This window comes from Schistocerca nitens, chromosome 6 (assembly GCF_023898315.1).
Source record: "Schistocerca nitens isolate TAMUIC-IGC-003100 chromosome 6, iqSchNite1.1, whole genome shotgun sequence".
NCBI classification, from domain to species: Eukaryota; Metazoa; Arthropoda; class Insecta; order Orthoptera; family Acrididae; genus Schistocerca; species Schistocerca nitens.
The window spans coordinates 573,855,655-573,877,380 of NC_064619.1; the positions used below are offsets into that span (position 1 = coordinate 573,855,655).

Consider the following 21,726-nt stretch of genomic DNA (forward strand, 5'->3'; position numbering starts at 1 on the left):
GGAGAGTCAGCTTCCCTGCCTTATCACATGTCCTGTTTCTATATTTGCATAAGGTACGTCAAACTATTGCTTTCTCTTGGCATTCTGACTTCTTGTGGCCTGGCTTCGCACATTATCCACAGACTGGTTCTTTATCACAATGTTTTGGTGGGTGACCTAGGCCCCAGCAATTGAAGTATTTCTGAACGGCCACAAAATCTTTGGTGAATAAGGACTCAAACTGAATACAAACTCTTTCCCTTTGCAGCACTACAAAACAAACCCTTTGAGTGACTTCCAGGGCGCTATTAACTGTTCGTTTACCTTTTGGGCCTGTTTTGAACTTCTGGCTAGAGATGCTGGAATTTGTGGTTGTGTGCGCATGAGGTGTTCTTGCTTGTGTGTGTTGATGGTGTGTGTGTCTCTTTTACTGATGAAGGCTGTGGATAAAAGCTTTATGTAAGTGTCTTTAACTGTGCCTGTCTGCGACATGACATGTCTTCTTTACAGTAAATAGCAATCTATCTTTTGCTACATTGTTTATTTTGACTTCCTCATAGAACTCTTCCTTAGATTTACGTTCACTTAAGTTGATCTCATATAGTCCCTCCAGTAAGTCCTGATCAGTTAAGAGTAGTTGCGACCTGATATACTGCAATTAGAGGTCAGGATTTCCTTGGCTCTTCACATCTAATATCTTTTAGTTTGGCTATCTTTTCTACGATTTTTCTTTTGTCTGCTTGTGTTTTTGTTTCTAAGATGACTGTGTTTGCTATCTTGTGTGGGATTTATTGTTTTAGCAATTGTTTCATGTAAGGCCTTGGGATCTGAATTGTTTTATGAGTTGATGAAGGGAACACTCAACTGTTTTGATTTGGTTTGCTGTATGCATTCTTCAACTCTGCTATTTGGTTTTGAAGCCTGAGCAAGCAGCTGCAACTGCTGCAAAGGACAGTGGAGTTCACTTGATTTCTGTTCTTAACCTTTGATTTTCTGATGTGAGATCTTCTATTTCTGATTTCAGACAGTGAATTCTTCCCAGGGCATCTGGTGCATTGGCGTTATCTAATCCTTTACACAAATGCTCATTTTCTTTACTTAATTCCTCATTTTGCCCTTCTAATTTTGTTTGAGTAATGACAAGTGCCATTTTTCACTGTTGCTCATATTAACTGTTAAGGTTCTTTTATGCCTCAGTTCGTTCGGAAGTTCCGATTTGAAGCTCAGTTGTGCAGTGTGTTGTTTGACTGTGATCTGTCAATCACCTAGATTGAGTGTGTCATAACATTCCAACACTGCAGGAGAGACAGCTGTGTGTGGCGGGCCAGCACATGGGAGATTGGATAGGTTTGTGCAACCTCGTTGCGACGAAGACTAATGCCTCAACCAATGGCTCGCCATGATTTTGTTCACCACCAGGTTTCCACAAACATTCTGCAAGTGCCTATGAATATATCCAATGCTCTGGTTTTCTGCCGAAAGAAACTCAATTGTATTCTCTGCTTGAACGCACTTCCATTATGTATGCCATTCTGAAAGCTATGTATATTGCCTCCATCTGTCTGAACATCATCATGGAACTACAGGGGATGAAGTGGGAATATTCCTAGATTTCACATTTTTTTCAACCAAAATTGGCAGCAGGGGCAAAAACAAAAGTATTGCATTACTTATTGAACACCTCTTGTATGCATAACTAATAAACAGAATATGGCACAGAAAATGTGCATTTACCTAACAACTGCTGGTTCAAAGACTCCAGCAATTTCCCTGTCAAATATAAAAAACAAGTCTTGCTTTCTTCATCCAATTGAAACAATCTCTTCTTGAAAGTTTTGGATTCTTTCACCTTCAGACAAAGCATTTGTGGCTGTTTCTATCTTTCATTCTCTTTATTTACATCCCTAATCAACCATCTTCAGCTGATTTCTCCATCTTGTGGATTCTTTCTCTGCAAATCACCAATTTTAACACTTACAGCTCTTAATTTCTGATCAATTAACTTCCATCAGCAAAGCAATAACAAACAGAATTTTCAGTATGGATATAATGACACACCAGTTGTGAATAGTATTAGTACATTATTGATTCATAACACAAACTGATTTTTTAAGCACTATCACTGTTTAGCATTCATTTCCTAAAGTGCCCCTTAATTATTCTTGTAGTGACTTAAGAGTTATTCTTTTCTCCGTCTATGGGAGTATTTTTCAACATCCATTCCCTCTATTCTTTTTCATAAAGCTCTGGAGATGGTGTCCTTCAGCTTTCAAAAACAAAAGATTCACATTAGACACTTTCCGTTGTTACTAGCTTTGCAGAATTTGCAAAAGGACACAGTGGGAATCTGAGTTTGAATTTCAATCCATTACACAATTTAATTTAATTTGCAATATATAATAAACACAATCAACACACTCTATAGAGAAAGATGATTCATTACATTACTACAGTCAAGTAATAGCATGCATTACTACAGTCAAGTACTACCATTTCTTTCCAGCATCTTAAAGACATTATATCTGCAAAAAATTAAGTCTATTTCAGAGATGTTTTCTAAAAAAATAAAAGCAGTTTGACAGAAATTGGAAAAAAATGAAAATTTACTTACTTTGCATTACTAATCAGTTTAAGAGATTTTGCCCAATATTTTATGAATACCATAATTAGTCGTATTCGTTCATCCAGGCACAGCACCCAACGCAACTGGCGACTAGATCTAGGACCTTCAGGGTAATTTATAACCAAATTGCACAAAATGTGAGTAGACCTATGGAGGAATCTTATCACAGGTTCACTTGCATCTGGTATTTCACCAATATTTGCAAACTTGTACGGAAAATTCAGCAAAAGTTTGCGAATGTTAGTAACAGATTCTTTACTCCCCAGCAGTGACACACTTCTTCCTAAAACAACAGCAGAAACAACAAATTCAAAAAACACTTCACACAGGATATTATGAAATGTTCATAACTAACTACATTAAGTCATATAATGAGAGCTGTCTGACCTTGAATAACTCTGTTTAGAGCCATCCAATTTCAATGTTCCATATGAACACTCATTACAATTTTCTGAAATGTCAATGGATTTCTTTCCCTAAATCCCTTCAACAATATATATATATATTTTAAAAAATAAAATTAATGTTTTGGCAATAATTTTTCAAATATTTTCTTTGTTAACTTTATAGAGTCAGTTATTTTTTACTTGTATTTCTGCTTCTCCACTAAAATTTAAACCTCTCATACTGATACTGCCCCCCCCCCCACACACACACACACAAACATATGCATAGGAGAGGAGGGAAGAGGGACCTGAGTAAGAGTATTAATTTCAGGATTTCTGCAATCATAAGTACTGTACCAGTAATGAAACAATTTGGCAACAAACTCACGACATGGTCCGTCGCATATTGATATGTCAATGGCATCTCCTGGTAGCGTTAACCCCGTCACTGCAGAACCAAATAACTCAGCTCGACAATCTGGAAACAGCTTTGCAAGATGCTGCTCCAAGTCTTCCACAATTGTTGCCACCTAGAAATGATAGAAAATAAACCTAAGATAGTTTGCACAACGATGCATACAAAAATTAAGTATGTATAAAACAAAGTTGAATTCTATGCAAGTGTAAGTGTGGAACTATATTATGATCTTTCAGAAGCTGGTTGTTGTTTTCATTATCTACAACAGAGGTTTGAAACATTTTTGGTTCAATGCTCCCTTAGTACATCAATTTTTTTCAATAGCACCCTTAATCAAATCACTTGTCTACCTAATGCAATTGAAATGCACAACTAAGGTGGTTAGGTTAGTTTTACAAATAACGTAATAAACTAAACACTGTTTTAAATTCACATACAAAATACTGTAAAGATTTATCATTGACATAATTACTGGGATGGGTGTCCTAGTTGTTCACTAGACAATTTCTTAAAATTGGAATCAACCTAGCTAGATATTGCTATCACCAGTTCCTGTTCAACAGTAAATTTGGCACAATATTTACTCTTTATTATAGGGAGCACCAAAATGCAGTTTCACACAAGTTGGGTATTGCAAATTTAATTAATTTTTATTGAGCCTTATCACTGAACAGTGGAACATCTTTTATTGTTATCCAAAATTAATGAAGCTACTGCTGCTAAATTTTGTCTTCAATTAACTGTCTCAAGAAAACTTAGTAAGATTTTCCTCTTCCAAAATGGTACATTCAAATGAAGTGCTGGCTCTAAACACATTCTGAATCCATGCAAATTTCATCAATACCGTATGTCTGAAGGTGTTTTTTCGGACAATTTGTGACAAGTGATCTTCAAAAATATGTTTTATATTGCAAGATAAATAAATTTAATTGGAGATTTCAAACTGGCACAACATGGAAAAACATTCTTTCCAATGCTGAAATCTTTTTGGTTAATTTTAAAATGTGCTTGTTTCCTAAGAATTCACACACATCACAGAAATACACTAGTTTCACCAAAAATTCTGTTTTTGCAACATGTTTAGCATATTTGTGTTTTCCTTCTTCAAGGAAAGTATACACTTGTTGCTCTAATTGGAATGTCATACACAGGTAAGCTAAACACAGGAATGGGGCAAATGTTTCCATTACACACCTATTTGTTATCATGTAAATCAGAATCACACATGGCATCTACCTTATGATGTATTGCAAACATAAGTCAATAGATTTCATTCATCTTCTCTGTAGAAGGTACCATTGCAGAAGGTGTCCGATGGAATATTTTTGTGGCACCCCTTCAGCACAGCTACGGCATCCCGAGGTGCCAAGTAGGACAATTTGGGAACTACTGATCTACAGCACTCCTAATCACATCTTTTCTCAAAATTCTACTAATCCTGTGCAGTTGTGGGGAAATGCTCTGCTGAGAAGAACCTGCCTGCCATTCAGCTGTCTGAAGTCTAAGTCAAAGTCATTAATGTAAGAGGCCCATAAAATTCGTCCTACTTCAGATTTCTAAGTCCAGCAATTGGTATGGTCTGGCAACACTGGAAGTATCTGGAGGATACTGGAAGTATCTGGAGAAAGTGTTGTCTTCTGCTCGAACTATTACAGTGCTGTTTCTGGTCATGATCTTATGATAAATGTCACTTAAAGGAGACACCAAATCATAAGCCCAAATATGCTTACTCATTTATTTTTTTAATCACATTTTGGCTTTCTGCTAAAAGTATCAGTCTCATGGAACTTCAAAGATAATTTGATTCACTTTCTAACCCACCAATAATAGCAAAGCCTTCCACAAAAAAGCAAGTGGCAGTTGTGACATTTCTGAATGTTGTTTAAAAAATAGAGTTGAAAGTGAAAACATGTCTGACATTTGCGACATATTGTTCACTTTGGTATTAAACCTGGTGAGGGGACAGGTTTACTTTATGCCCACAAGAAAAAGAATCATTTATTGTTGTTAACTTTAATAAACAACATACTTTCTAAACAGGTACCTATATGTAAGTAGGATCCAGGACTTGAAAATATCTTTTAGAACAATCTTAGCAATGTTGTTGTTGTTGTTGTTGTTGTGGTCTTCAGTCCTGAGAGTGGTTTGATGCAGCTCTCCATGCTACTCTATCCTCTGCAAGCTTCTTCATCTCCCAGTACCTACTGCAACCTACATCCTTCTGAATCTGCTTGGTGTACTCATCTCTTGGTCTCCCTCTACGATTTTTACCCTCCACACTGCCCTCCAATGCTAAATTGGTGATCCCTTGATGCCTCAGAACATGTCCCACCAATCGATCCCTTCTTCTAGTCAAGTTGTGCCACAAACTTCTCCTCTCCCCCATCCTATTCAATACCTCCTCATTAGTTACGTGATCTACCTATCTAATCTTCAGCATTCTTCTGTAGCACCACATTTCAAAAGCTTCTATTCTCTTCCTTTCCAAACTATTTATCATCCATGTTTCACTTCCATACATGGCTACACTCCATACAAATACTTTCAGAAATGACTTCCTGACACTATACTCGATGTTAACAAATTTCTCTTCTTCAGAAACGCTTTCCTTGCCATTGCCAGTCTACATTTTATATCCTCTCTACTTCGACCATCATCAGTTATTTTGCTCCCCAAACAGCAAAACTCCTTCACTACTTTAAGCAATACCAGTTAATTTTCCATGATATGTATGCCAAGGAGTAATACTTTACGAGCACCACAAAAAAATTCAATAAAATATTAATTTTGTTAATTGTTGTTGATTTTTATTCACAATATACTATTTAAAAATACGTTGATCTGTAAGAAATGTCCTGAGCCCGAAAATATGAATATGACATTTGTCAAGAAGAGTCGAATCCACTACTAATACTTAAATTTTTGGGTTAAGTTTTACTGAAAAATTTAAAACAATTGTGGAATCTGGTGGAAGAAATCATTAAAAACAATAAATATTATTTTCAAAATCTTAAAATTTAAGTACATGACTAGATTCAATATTCTGAAAAGGCGGGCGTAATGTATCACCCCACCCCACCCCCTGGTATTGCACGGGTTAATGGAAGGCTGAAGACAGAGAAAAAAGCTTGAAACATCTGTGTTGTTAGTGGGACAAGTGCTACCACACAAACCACACTGGAAAAGGATTTTCTTGTTTTAAGAAATCATTTAGGAAACCTCCGTAACTAACACATATGAGTATTTAATGTCCATGCAACATTTGCATTCAATAGGCAAGGTTCAGAATTTGCATGTAGGAGCACTGCATGTTCTGATTCAAAGCAGCAAAAATCACAAGTTGGCTATTACTTTTTTTTTTGTCTGAATGTCATCTGTTCGCTCATCGAGTATTTATGGGTGATACTGTTCCTGGTGATGAGTGATGATGAGACTATACTTCTTAAGAAGAAATTAATGACTGAGCCCTAACAAAAGGCATCACTCTGAGCAAAGGATAGTGTAGAGCAGATAATATTTTGCATCTGGTGGCACAAAAAGAGTGCTGTCCACTGCAAACTTCTACCCAAGGGTGTCTCTCCATCATAGTTGGCATTTATTGTCAACAACTCGGACAAAAACAACAAACAAAACTGCATCAGGTGTTGGTACTACATGCTACCGCACTGCAGATTTCGCTAAAAAAACTACCCAGGAGTTTGTTGGGAAAGTAATTTTTCACACACTTAATTGTATGATCCTGTGTCCTCAAATGTTCACCTTCCATGTTGCTTATCAAACAACCGAACAGAAAATTCCTTTTCAGATGATTATACACTTTAAACCTGGCTTGCCAAAATCTTTAACTTGTATCTAGTAGGTTTCTATGGGTTTTGAGTATTGTCAGAATGTTTAATCAACGTCAGAGAATATATTGTTGATGATTTAATTTCTCTCTTATGTCTACTGTTGTGCTTAAAAAACTAATGGAAGAGCTATATAAATAGAAATGAACTACATCTTACTGTGATAAGCTTACAACGAATGTCTATTTTCACAAAACAAAGTGTAATACAAGCATGCCTAAATCTGCACAAATTGGTAACATACTAGTAAACCCCCAATTCTTAAAAGAATCAAACTCTCACGTATAAAACTGCTTCAAGCATTTGACATCAAGCATGTAAGCAAGAAAAAGTTTAGAAAAACATTAGAAATTGCACTGATGTTTGTTGTAAGTCAGTAAGTGCTCTCTTATGAAACAACAAATGCATTTAGTCTGGCTTATTTGCACTCTATTTTAAGCAAATACGAGTTTTCACACATCTCAGTGTTTACGATGTACCTGCTGAACTACAAGGTGTCCCACGTAAACAGGTATGCCTCATGCCTGAGATTCAAGGAAAGATGAATTAAGTAAAGAAAACAGGCAGCAACATGTAGTAATTCTGCAGGCATGATAATGTTAATTTGTCTAGTAATTTTCCGTTTTGAATTGTCTATTGCATGCGAATCATCTATTGCATGCTTTTTACTGTGCCTCATTTTGCAGTGTCTTCATATTAGCAAATTTGCTAAATTTCAGGCAAAATCTTTTACTAGCCATAATTCTGTAACTAAACATTTGTGGATCCATGTTTATGTGAACTTTTTTCTTTAGTTTTGCTTGTAGAATAACATATTAAAATATTTGCAAAAAGGTATGGCCAAACTTTCAGGAAACATTCCTCACACACAAATAAAGAAAAGATGTAATGTGGACATGTGTCCGAAAACACTTAATTTCCATGTTAGAGCTTATTTTAGTTTCGTCAGTATGTACTGTACTTCCTCGATTCACTGCCAGTTGGCCCAATTGAAGGAAGGTAATGTTGACTTCGGTGCTTGTGTTGGCATGCGACTCTTGGTTCTACAGTACTAGCATCAAGCACATCAGTACGTAGCATCAACAGGTTAGTGTTCATCACGAACGTGGTTTTGCAGTCAGTGCAATGTTTGCAAATGCGGAGTTGGCAGATGCCAATTTGATGTATGGATTAGCACGGGGCAATAGCCGTGGCGCGGCACGCTTGTATCGAGACAGATTTCCAGAACGAAGGTGTCCCGACAGGAAGACGTTCGATGCAATTGATCGGCGTCTTAGGGAGCACGGAACATTCCAGCCTATGACTCGCGACTGGGGAAGACCTAGAACGACGAGGACACCTGCAATGGACGAGGCAATTCTTCGTGCAGTTGACGATAACCCTAATGTCAGTGTCAGAGAAGTTGCTGCTGAACAAGGTAATGTTGACCACGTCACTGTATGGAGTGCTACGGGAGAACCAGTGGTTTCCGTACCATGTACAGCGTGTGCAGGCACTATCAGCAGCTTATTGGCCTCCACGGGTACACTTCTGCAAATGGTTCATCCAACAATGTGTCAATCCTCATTTCAGTGCAAATGTTCTCTTTACGGATGAGCTTCTTCATTCCAACATAATCAAATTATAAATTTTCACAATCAACATGTGTGGGCTGACGAGAATCCACACGCAATTGTGCAATCATGTCATCAACACAGATTTTCTGTGAACGTTTGGGCAGGCATTGTTGGTGATGTCTTGATTGGGCCCCATGTTCTTCTACCTACGCTCAATGGAGCACGTTATGATGATTTCATACGGGATACTCTACCTGTGCTGCTAGAACATGTGCCTTTACAAGTACAACACAACATCTGGTTCATGCACGATGGAGCTCCTGCACATTTCAGTCGAAGTGTTCGTACGCTTCTCAACAACAGATTCGGTGACCGATGGATTGGTAGAGGCGGATCAATTCCATGGCCTCCACGCTCTCCTGACCTCAACCCTCTTGACTTTCATTTATGGGGGCATTTGAAAGCTCTTGTCTACGCAATCCCGGTACCAAATGTAGAGACTCTTCGTGCTCGTATTGTGGACGGCTGTGATACAATACACCATTCTCCAGGGCTGCATCACCGCATCAGGGATTCCATGCGACAGAGGGTGAATGCATGTATCCTCGCTAACGGAGGACATTTTGAACATTTCCTGTAACAAAGTGTTTGAAGTCACGCTGGTACGTTCTGTTGCTGTGTGTTTCCATTCCATGATTAATGTGATTTGAAGAGAAATAATAAAATGAGCTCTAACATGGAAAGTAAGTGTTTCCGGACACATGTCCACATAACATATTTTCTTTCTTTGTGTGTGAGGAATGTTTCCTAAAAGTTTGGCCGTACCTTTTTGTAACACCCTGTATTTGTGAATCGCCCTGTCATCCCATACGGTAAGTCTCCCCTGACCCACAGTTCTGGGTGACTTTCCCAAAGTCTACCCCTTTTCCTCGACCTCTCCAGTCCTTTCCTTTCACCCTTCTTCCTTCCCCTTCAACCCTTCTGCCTAAGCTTGAAGAAGGAGCCACTGGCTCCGAAAGCTTGCCAATCACAATAGTGTGTGTTCTGCTGCTGCTTGGTGAGTAGATTTTTTATCCATTCAATTAAATAATTTTATCAAAGATTGTAAACTGATTCATAACCGAGTTATTAAATAAGTGGCCATTTAGATGCTGCTACCTGGGCATACAGTAGAAGACAGCAGATGTTCCCTTTGGCCATTCACTACGCCCATGTATAAATAAGGCCTGAGAGGTAGTGACACACACTTTGCACCAAGCTATCACTCAGTCCACTTCAGTCAAATGCCTACTTACGCCCTGCCTCGGATGACGTCACAGCCAATCTGTTACTAAATGTACGTTTTCGGTACAAATAAGAAGTGAATTCGCAAGGACTGGGCCGTTCTTTGAGACTAAGTGTTTGAATTTAAAAGGTTGATGACTGATACTGTTGCTGAATACAGTACATCAAAAATACAATCAAAAAGATGAGACAGTTATAAATGGCACAAGAAAAGGTGACAGCTGGGCCCCTTCATCATGTATTGGTCAAACATTTCGCATCAACTGTCCTGTTTTTTCACTACTGCCACAAGCTAAATAGTTGCATAGCTAAACGTTGCAAGTTGTGTTGATAATACTGATCATGGATTATGTCAGCATTTTCTCTCATGTCTCCCCTCTCTACAATGGCCTAAAATATTCCCTTAACTTCTCCTCCTCCACCACCACCACCACCACTCATGGTGCAAACTGTCTGTCTTTTGTGCCACTTATAACTCTTTCAGTCATGTCAAATGTCAATAAGAAGAAAGTGCAATGAAGTCAAGCGAGACAAGGAGTAAGAACATAGAATCGAAGTAAACCTTACTAGGAAGAAACATGAAATGGGGAATTTTTAGTACTGATTTTATGGGTTTTTCACAGAGGCTACAAATTTATCGTGTAGAATCAGAAAAAAAGTAAGATTGGAGAACGTAAAATCAAACAGACAGGAAAACACTCACAATGAAAAACCAAAATTACCCAAGTATCATGTTGGGCAGTGGGTTATGCTATCTAACCCTCACATTCCGAAGGGGAAGACAAAGAAGTTAATTCCATGGTAACAAGGGCCCTATCAGGTACTCAAAACATTCCCAGTTAATGTTAAAATAAATATCTCCACCTGAACCATGACTGTCCATATGAATATAATCTGCCCGTTTCAAGGTGAACAAGAAGCACTGCTTCAATTGTTGGAGGTCCCTTCCAAAGGGGAAAGAGTGTATCTGAGCTTTCTCTAACACATCCACACACATCTTAAGACCTCAAGGTGGTCTCATGAGTTGAATGTTTGCAGTTCCTTATCAGTTATGTATTATGGTTATATTTATGTTGTTTTATTTCTATTAGAAAGGTTCATGATGAACAATTGCTTATAGGTAGTAAGTTAGAGAACTATTAATAGAACAGTAGTGTCTTTTTATGCAGTAGGTATAGAAGTTGGTAGTAAGTGAGAGTGAATAAGTTTATGTGTGACACACTTTGGCATGTAACTAATGTTGGAGATTCTTTATAATGGATGCTTTCTAGGTTAATTCAGTCGTTTAAGATGATATGGGATTTGAGGAAGTAGGACTCTCCACTGTGGAGTCACTACAGTGCCAATCCGATAAAGACACAGTTTGCCCCACAAAGCAAATACACACCATATCTGAGTCATGTGAATATACTCTGTTTCGCTCCACAAAGACAGCAACTAACTGCCCCAGGGAAATCATCACAAGTGAAACTGAATTTTTCCAGAGGACAGAGTCACATAAGCTGTACTCAGAATAAAAACTGATAATAGTCATTGCCATCTACTATGACCAAAGACATTTTGGCAGCACCCAGCACATACAGCTTAAAGGTCAGGCATTACTAATGAATAGTACACAATGAGACATTTCAGGTCCCATTTTCCAATTACTCACCACCATTACCAGAGCCACAACTCTAAATACCAGTCACTTATTAATTTACCTATCGGACCTACCTTTCAAAATCCTACCCAAGGAAAACCTGACTTTCCACAATGCCGCGTTAAACTTAATTCTTCTGGCTACCATGGCGCAGATGATGGCAGCACAAAATGGTCGTGTAACAATGGAGCACCTACTTGATCACCTATGAAAATATTGGGATGAACAACACAACCAATTCATAAGCAAAGGGACTAGTATATCAGCCGTTTGTGTAATTCTGAGCCTAAGAAGTATTGTGATCTGCCATCTAAGATGTATAGTTGGCCATATCCTGTTCTTACCTTCCTTCAACCCGCAGGTTCCCAATAGTCATGCCGATGCCAGTGAAACAATAATAAATTATGAATGAAAATAAAGTACAAGGAGAAGCAAAGACAGTCGCAGAAATTCAGTGCTTAAGCAACGTGAGACACTGTATGTAGTGTAAAATAAAATGAATAGGACGACATGCCAAAGTCTTATTCAAGCAATGAACAACCTTTGATATGTGTGAAAGTGTCTGTCTTACAGTTAGACCAACAAAATAGGAATCTGGAGGACCATGTTACTCTAAGGAGGGAGGAAATGTAATGACTTAAAGACACCGGCAGCTGGGATTGCAGCCCTGTAACTTAAGCCAGTCAACAGTTACCAACCAATGCCCTGAAAGCTCAGCAGTGTCAACAGACACTGGCGCTTCCATGTATGGACATCATGCAGACTCCCATTGCGCAATTGACTAACCTACTGATTATGTCACACCAAGTCATCTGCTCTGGTCCGGATGTTTCGATGGCACCTCTGTACAGGGGGCTTTTGCAACTGCCAGCTTGTGGAAACTGGATTTAAAGCAACAGAACCAGCCCATCAGCAAATCATCACAGATGGGCCATCCGATGACACAGCCTGTGTCAGTCATTACCACATCTATGACATGGCCACAAACAATGCTGCCTGAATATCCAACCCAGGCACAGGGGATCTGCCAGCATGCTTTGGTGGCCAGGTCACTGTTACCATCTATGGGAAATGCACATGCCAACATGCCCCTACCAGTGTGCTGGGCACCAAGGGTCACCTACCATCGTCTGCAGTATGTCTGTTTCAGATGGGCTGAACTACATCTGTTCATGTTCAGTGTTCTGCCAACTGACTGGCTGCCTTCTTTGACTACTCCATTGCCATCCTGCAGCACAGAACCACTCTCCCACTCCTACCCTGCAGTAAAAGCCTGTTACAGTTTGCAGTTGGTGCATCAGGGTATTATTAGTAATTACACTCTAGTCCCTGAACCTAATTACAGAATGGGAATAAAACTCCTTGACGTATGTTTTCTTTATTCCAACCCTTGGCGATCATGTCTGTGACGTGCTCGTACATCGACTCGGAGACGTATTCTCCTGCTTGTAGTATAGCTGAAACCTGGCAATAACACAGAATACGTTTGGTATCCGTGTGATCATTGGGTTACTGGATGAGACAGAATTACTCAACTAAATTCACCTGATATCTTCTTGTCATTTCCACTGACTAATCTTAGTGATTTTCACTTATTGTGGATCATCAGGTTATCAATTTATCGTTTTGAATCAAAGAAGTTGTTCCATGGGGGAACTGCCAACTAATCTCATCTTTTTCATTGCAATTTAGCTGCCCTAACCACCACTGGGGCAATAAGAGAGAGAGAGAGAGAGAGAGAGAGAGAGAGAGAGAGAGAGAGATGCTGCAGTTCTTTGGTAGCTCTGAGGTAGGTAGCGCGCACACTATAAAGTGAAGGAGGTGTTGGCTGTTAATTCAAATCTCACTGGAGGCCAGCCTTTTACCTATTATGTGTCAGAGCTAGAAGCAAGCCAGACAGAAAATGAGTAAGGATATCTTGCAAAAACTTCTCCCCTGAGCCTTCTTGCTACTCCCAGTACCCCATAGTGCAAGTGTGAAGAACTTGTGACACTGCACACTTGATTATCAAACTGTGCCACTAAATAATTTATTAACTTTATGCATCCTCTATACCTGCTTCATTTCCATACTTCTTGAGTATGACACTTGTAAATGCAGATAGTTTCAAAGTCTGAAGTGTGCAATATGTTACTAATTTGTGTGGATGTAGGGAAATTTGTATTACAGATAATTTATGTTCTATGAAAATATACTTCCATTGTAAGGTTACTGGAATAAGTTGTAATTCTTTGCATTAGTGCAGTTCATATTTATTAGCATTTTTCCATTAATTTATTGAACACAACTGTAAACATTAGAGAGAAATTACTAATCAACAATATATTTGCTAACATTGACTAAACAACCTAACAATGCTCAATGCCTGTAGAAAACTTCTAGTTAACAGTTAAAAATGTCACCAAGTAAGGTTTGAAGAATATTTTCATTCGGAAAGGAATTTCCTTAACAATTGTTTGATAAGGAATGAGAAAGGTAAATATTTGAGACCATAAGATCATGGTAATAAGTGCATGAAAGAAGACTTCCACAACAAATTCTACAAAATTATGTAGTTAGATAGATAATCTATTGAATTACATTACATTATTTTGTTAAAAATAATGTACATTAAAACACATTCAACGATAGTCCTGTTTGTGATTTGGATTCGGTTTTATTTTGCTTTAGGGTGCAAAAAACAACTGGGGTCATACACACCCAATTCACAACTATAGAACACGAAGACACAGAGAGGAGGTAGAAAACAACTATACGTCAGTCCCAATTGACATAAGAGAAGACAGCTAAAAACAGGCAAATGGAGAAAGGGCGAAAAAAAGAGACCATACAGAAGTGGGAACGTAAACAGTTCAGAAATGGGCATTCCATCAGGAAGTAGTGGATAGTTAAAACTTGGGTGCAATGTGTCCAAAGTGGTGGGGTAGCGCCACTTATCAAATGACGATGGGTAAAAAGGCAGTTCCCTATATGCAGCCTAGTTAAACTGACCTCCTCCCAGCGGGAGGGCCGAGAGGAGGTCGTCCAAGCTGCTGGGAGAGGCTTGATAAGTCAGAGCTTATTCCCGTGAAGGGAGGACCATTGGCAATGCCAAAAGGACACCACCTCCTCAGAGACGGCAACACAGAGATCATCGGAGGGAATATAGAAACTAGCGGGCTGAGGTATGAGTACTGCAGCCTTGGCCGCAGCGTCAGCAGCCTCATTTCCTGGCAGAGCAACATGACCAGGAACCCACATAAACATCACACTGGCTCCACCAAGAGTGAGCAAGTGACAGTTTTCCTGGACTCGCTGCATTAAGGGATGGGCGGTGTACAGCGCATATAGACTTTGAAGGGTGCTGAGTGAGTCTGAGCAGAAGACACAATTGAAAAGTCTGTGTCACCAGATGTACTCCATGGCCTGATACTGAGTGAAGAGCTCAGCTGTAAATACTGACCAGTGTGCCAGAAGCCGATATCGAAAGATACGGTTGCCAATGATGAAGGCACAACTGACCCCACAGTCAGTCCGAGAGCCATCAGTGCGTATAAAGGTACCATCTTGAGGTTCCATGCAAAGGTCGTAAAACTTAAGGCAATAGAGTGTGGCTGGAGTAGTGTCATTAGGAAGTGAATGAAGGCCAAGGTTAACATTAACTGCTTCACGAAGCCAAGGTGGAGAAGGGTTCACACCCATTGTGAAAGTTGCAGGTAATGTGAAGTTAAGCTGCCATAACAAGTGCTGATAGAGGACTCCAGGAGGTAAGAGAGAAAACAGACATGCCCCATACAGGCGATCAGAGGAATCATCGAAGAAGAAAGCATAGGATGGGTGGCCATGCATGGCAGACAAACAGCATGCATTCCTGCTAAGGAGAAAGTCACAGCAGTAGCACAGTTGTAGTTCAGCAGCTTCAGCATACAGACTCTCAGTTGAGCTAGTGTAAAAGGCGACAGTGGTCACACAGATGCCATGATGGTAGATAGTGTTGAGACGGTGTAAGAGGGATGGATTTGCAGATGCATAAATAAAGCACCCATAGTCGAGTTTTGAACAGACAACGGACCGGTACAAACAGAGGAGAGTGGTTCGACTGGTACCCCAGGAAGTACCATTGAGGACACGTAGGACATTGAGGAAACGCGTACAGCAGGCTGCCAGGTAAGACACATGGGACAACCAAGAGCGTTTCCTATCGAGCATGAGCCCCAGGAATTTTGTAGTTTCAACAAATGGAAGGGCAACAGGCCAGAGATGTAAAGATGGTGGGAGAAACCAATTGCACTGTCAGCAATTGTCAGTGGAAAAGCGAAAGTCATTGTCGATGCTCCAGGAGTAAAGACGATCAAGACATCGCTGAAGATGCCGCTCAGTGAGACAGGTCTGTGGAGAACTGCAATAGATGGCAAAATTGTCAACAAAAAAGGAGTTGAGAGACAGGCCATTATAGGGTTAATGGCAATAGCAAAGAGGACGACACCGAGGATGGCACCCTGAGGCACACTGTTTTCCTGGATAAAGATATCCGATAAGCCAGAACATGCATACACCTAGAAAACTCGATCATTTAAAAATTCCTAAAGGAAACAGGGCAGGCAGCCACGGAAGCCGCATGTGTAAAGAGTACAGAGGATACCAGTTCCCCAGCAGGTGTCGTAGGCCTTCTCCAAATCAAAAAACACTGACACAGTCTCGGATTTCTACAGAAAACCGTTCCTGACTGGGTGGACAAAGTAACGAGATGGTTAACTCCAGAACGCCGCACTCAAAATCGACACTGTGCATTTGTCAGTAAATTGCGAGACTCGAGCCACCACACCAGCCAGGCATGAATCATAAGTTCTATCACCTTGCAAATGCAGCTGGCGAGAGAGATGGGGCAGTAGGTAGAAGGAAGGTTTTTGTCCTTACCGACCTTAGGTATGGGTATGATGGTGGCTTCACACCAACGTCCGGGAAATGTGCCCTCTTTCCAGATGCGGTTGTATGTGTTAAGCAGAAAGTGCTTGCCTGCAAGAGAAAAGTGTTGCAACATCTGAATGTGGACAGCATCTGGTCCTGGGGCGGAGGATCGGGATGAACAGAGAGCATGATCTAGCTCCTTCATAGTAAAGGCGGCATTGTAGCACTCACGATTCGGAGAAAGAAGGGTATTGCCAAAGCCTCCTCTGCTCGTTGCTGATGGAAGCAGGCAGGATGATAGTGGGAAGAGCTCGAAACGTCTGCAAAATGGTGTCCAAGGCGTTGGAGATAGCAATAGGGTCCACGATGACATTGTCTGCTACTGTCAGGCTGTAAATTGGGGAATGGATCTTGGCCCCAAAGAGCTGTCGGAGGTTGGCCCACATGACAGAAGAAGGGTGGAACTGTTAAAAGAACCAGTGAATGAAATGCAGCTAGCTCCCAAAGAATGTGAAGACACTGTGCACACATCTGTTTATAATGAATACATTTTGCCATGGTAGGATGACGGTTAAAAACGTGGAGAGCATGTCTCCATGTGCAAATTGTGTCGCGGCATGCCTCAGTCCACCAAGGGACTGGGACATGACGTGGTAAAGAGGAAGCGCGAGGAATGCTACTTTCTGCAGCAGTAAGGATAACGTTTTTGAGATATTCCAGCTGGTCGTCACAACTGGGGAAATTTTGTTTTTGAAGGTTGCCAGGGAAGAGTAAAGCTGCCAGTCAGCCTTAGTAAGCTGCCATTTGGGTGTGCACGCAGGTGGAGTAGGAGTTGGCAAATGGATAGCACATGGGAAATGGTCGCTTGAGTAGATGTCAGAAAGAATGGACCACTCAAGACGATGGGCAAACTGGGTAGTGCAGAAGGATAGGTCCAAATGGGAATAGGTGTGCAAGGAGCTGGAAAGGAAAGAGGGTGCTCCAGTGTTAAAGCAGAAGAGGTCAAGTTGGTTAAGAAGATCAGCCAACAGGGCATCTTTCTGACAGGTCTTGGGAGAACCCCAAAAGGGATGATGCACACTGAAGTCACCGAGTAGCAAAAATGGGGGAGGTAGCTGCCCAATAAGCTGAAGGTAGTCTGCCCTGGTGACATCGAATGACAGAGGAACATATATGGTAAAGAGGGAAAATGTCGGATCGGGAAGGAAAGGGCAAACTGCAACAGCTTGAAGATGGGCAGTCAGGGAGATGGCTTGACTATGAATGTCATCCCGTATGAGCAGCATGACACCCCCATGAGATGGAATGCCGACTTCAGGGTAGAGGTCAAACCGAACCGAGAAGAAATGTGAAAGTTAAAAGCGGTCATCAGGACGCAATTTCGTTTCCTGAAGGCAGAGTATAAGGAAATGCTGCAATGCTAAAAAGCAGCTGCAAATCCTCTTTGTGGGACCAAAGGCCAAGAAAGTTCCATTTGAGGAGTCATGATGAGGAAAAAATGAAGGAGTGTCATCTCGGCAGCTGTCGAGAGATAGCCTGTGAAGAGTCGCGGCGACAGGGCACACAAGCATGAGGATCCTGCTCTGTGGGATCCACAGAAGCATCGGCTTGCATGTGCTATCGGTCTGTGGAGTCCAACACTGAAAAACAGTTGGTGGTGTGCACCGGCAACACGGAGGCCTGTGGGGGTAAAGTATCACGTGGCAACACCTTCGAAGAGATCTTCGAGTCAGGGAAGGAGAAGACCATTTGCTTTTAGTGGACTTCTTCGAGTCTTTCCAGTTAGCAGAGGAAGACTTGGGTGTTGTTTGGCTGCAGGGACATAGGAAGTCTTCATGGGAGTACTCCTTCTGTCTTTTCCGGCCTACTGGTTGTGTAGCTGGTGGTTTTGCCGCTTGAGGTGAGAGTTTGATGACTTGTTGCACAGCTAGACAGGGGATGGTGATGCTACCTTGACACTGGGTGATTTTACAACCTCAGAGCTGAATTTGAGGTTACTTGTCTGCGTGGCCATGTCCTTCATGGAGCGAGGGGTAACAAGAATAGAACTATAGGTTCCAGACGGGAGAACGCAGGGTTTGCGACTAACCAATAACTTGTAAGTGACTGGGTAAGGCACTTTTTCCTTTACCCGGACCTCTTGAACAGCCTTCTCATCAAGATACATGGGACAATCCTGACAGGAGGTGGCATGGCCCCATCTGCAGTTGATACAGCATGGAGGAGGAGGAGGAGGCGGACAACTGCCCTCATGAGCATCACTACCACAAGTTACACATTTGGCTGGGTGTCAACAACACGTTCTAGTGTGGTTGAAACAATGACACTGGTAGCAGCACATTGGGTTCGGAATGTATGGTCGGACTGTGGTAATTTTATAACCTGCTTTGATCTTGTATGGAAACACCACACTATCAAAGGTGAGAAAAAGAGTGTGGGTGGGCACTAAGGAGGAATCTACCTTTTTCATCACCCGATAGATGGCAATGACACTCTGATCAGAGAGGTAAGACTGGATTTCGGCCGGCCGGCCGGAGTGGCCGAGCGGTTAAAGGCGCTACAGTCTGGAACCGCACGACCGCTACGGTCGCAGGTTCGAATCCTGCCTCGGGCATGGATGTGTGTGATGTCCTTAGGTTAGTTAGGTTTAAGTAGTTCTAAGTTCTAGGGGACTTATGACCACAGCAGTTGAGTCCCATAGTGCTCAGAGCCATTTGAACCATTTTTTGGATTTCGGCCTCAGTTAGATCGTCGAGCAGCCCAATGTAAATAACACGATGGGAAGAATTCAGAGTTCTATGGGCCTCGACACGAACAGGGTAGCCATGGAGAAGTGAGGTGGCAAGCAGTTGTTGTGCTTGAGAATCAGAAGTAGTCTCCAAAAGCAAAGCACCATTCTGTAAATGACAGCAGGATTTCACAGGGCCGGCAACTGCATCAACACCTTTCTGAATAATAAACAGATTTACCATGGCGAAGGATTGGCAGTCTCCAGTACGTGAGACCAAGAGGAACCGTGGTGCAGTGGGAAGGGTCTTTGAATCATCAGCCTCATTAAGTTTACATTTTGTAGATGTCGACTGGGAAGACGATTGGCTCATCGCGAGAAAATCCCCCATGAATGCCAGCATATCTGATGGTGCACTCCTTGCAACTGGTGGCCCTCTTCACAAGGGGGCACACCCACCTTAGGTGATTGTTCACACCTCAGGTCACACCTCCCCAACACCTGACAGAGGGACCAATTGGAAATTTGGTCAGGTTGCAGCTCAGACAATCACCCCTCTCTGGGCCTGGCCTATACCAGGGGGTACATGTGAGCCCGACCTGTCAACCCTGGGCTGAGAATTATGCATTACACAGTCACCTGTTACACGTCAGTCACGTGGACAGGCCTTCAGGAGTGCACAGGGAGGGAGAAGAAAAAGAGGAACCTCAAGTGCCGAAGCAGTGGAACGAGAGGAGAAGGGGAACCAAGAAAGGAAAAGGGAACAAAAAACAGTGGTGACACTGTTCTTATCCAGGGACAGACAATGCAGAACATTCCCAATAACACCACAGAAATGTTTCCCAAGGGAGGGGAAAAAGAATAGCAAGAGGATAGACATGCAGCACAGAAGGGAAAAGATACTGCAAAAGCTGGGGCTCCATGGTAGCCAAGCACGAACCTGCCAGAGTGGTGAGCCCCTTGCTGTTTGTGGGATCACCAGTGTGGGGTATCATGTGGTAGGAACACGCAATGCAGTTTTGTTGGTTACTTTCCTTATACTGTGACCAAAAGGTTAGTCAGCTGTTGGCAACATAAGCTGGCTATAATGGACACATGAATGGATAGGAGTTCATAGTGCACAGCCCACTTTTATGCCACAAAGTGCAAAATAATGTATGTTCACACTGCCTTTTGCTTGAAGCGATGTCTTTAGTTGGAGCTGTCATAAATTCCTTCCTACAAAGTTAACATAAATGCAACATCACTTACCCATCAAATTTTTGCTGCTTTGGATTAGAGTATCAAGTACTCCTACACACAACTTCTGAGCGTTGCCTACTGAATACAAATCTCAGATGAAGGTTAAATGGTCACAGTTCATCACATGTCAATTACAGTGGTTTCCTGAATGTGGAAAATCATTCACGCCAGAACAATCTTTCTTGACATAAGAAAATCCCTATCCAAAGTTATTTGTCTGACAGCACTCATCCCACACACGACACAAATGTCTCAAGCTGCCTCCACTGTCTTCATCCCTGTGTTAAATCCAAAGTGAGCAATGTGTCAGGAATGCTATACCTTTTTTCACTTGTGACTATTTGATAATGCTTAAACAACAATAAGAATCAAGTATGTGAAAAACAATCTGTAACTGCAAGACAAATACTAGACTTTCAAATAAGAAAATTACAACTGACGCATGGAGCACAGAGCACACTAGCTTCCAAAACACACACACACACACACACACACACACACACACACACACACACACACACAGAGGTGGGGGGGGGGGGGGCAGACACACCCAAATGTGCACTACAATGGCTCTGGCAAGACTGACTACTCAAACGCTGGAAGCACTTGCCTGAGCTGAAGAAGGTGGGGATGCAGTAGGCAAGGACACAAGGAAGGTGTGCAGAGGGAAAGAAGCAAGCAGATGATTCTGCAGCTGCACAACCACCTCTCCCTCTCCTCTTATCCCTTTTCGACCCTCCTCCATTTCTCCCTCTTCATCTTCACCCTCCCCTTTCCCCCTGTTCCTGCATCTCTTTTCCCTCCACCCTCCATACTCTTTTCATTTTGCTGTGAGGCTGCAGAGTCATTGGCCCAAAGACCAGCATCTTTTCCACTACACTGTCCTTGCACCCTTCCTTACCTCATCCTCATCTTCATCGGCTCAGGCAACCGCTTTCAATAACCAAGCATCAATAATCAGTCTTGCTGTGGCCACAACCATCTATGTTTGGTTGTGTGAACATGTGTACTTTTGCTAGAAAAAGAGCTATTGCTTGAAAGCTGGTGTGAATGTTGTTTTCTGTTACATGTTTCTGAGCTCCACACATTGATCTGCTACAGGCAAGTGGCTGCCTTTCCCTTATTTTATGTATTGC

General features: G+C 41.6%; 1 protein-coding gene across 1 annotated transcript in view; it reads right to left on the reverse strand.

The window, feature by feature from the left end:
• The window catches only part of LOC126262851 (speckle targeted PIP5K1A-regulated poly(A) polymerase-like), a 193,104-nt gene that overhangs the window by 115,079 nt on the left and 56,299 nt on the right, over positions 1-21,726 (reverse strand). Inside the window, exons 6-7 of the mRNA XM_049959719.1 lie at positions 3,377-3,518; positions 2,591-2,885 (exon numbers count right to left, since the gene is read on the reverse strand). Of these exons, the coding sequence (XP_049815676.1) occupies positions 2,591-2,885; positions 3,377-3,518 (437 nt within the window). The remainder of the gene's footprint in view (positions 1-2,590; positions 2,886-3,376; positions 3,519-21,726) is intronic.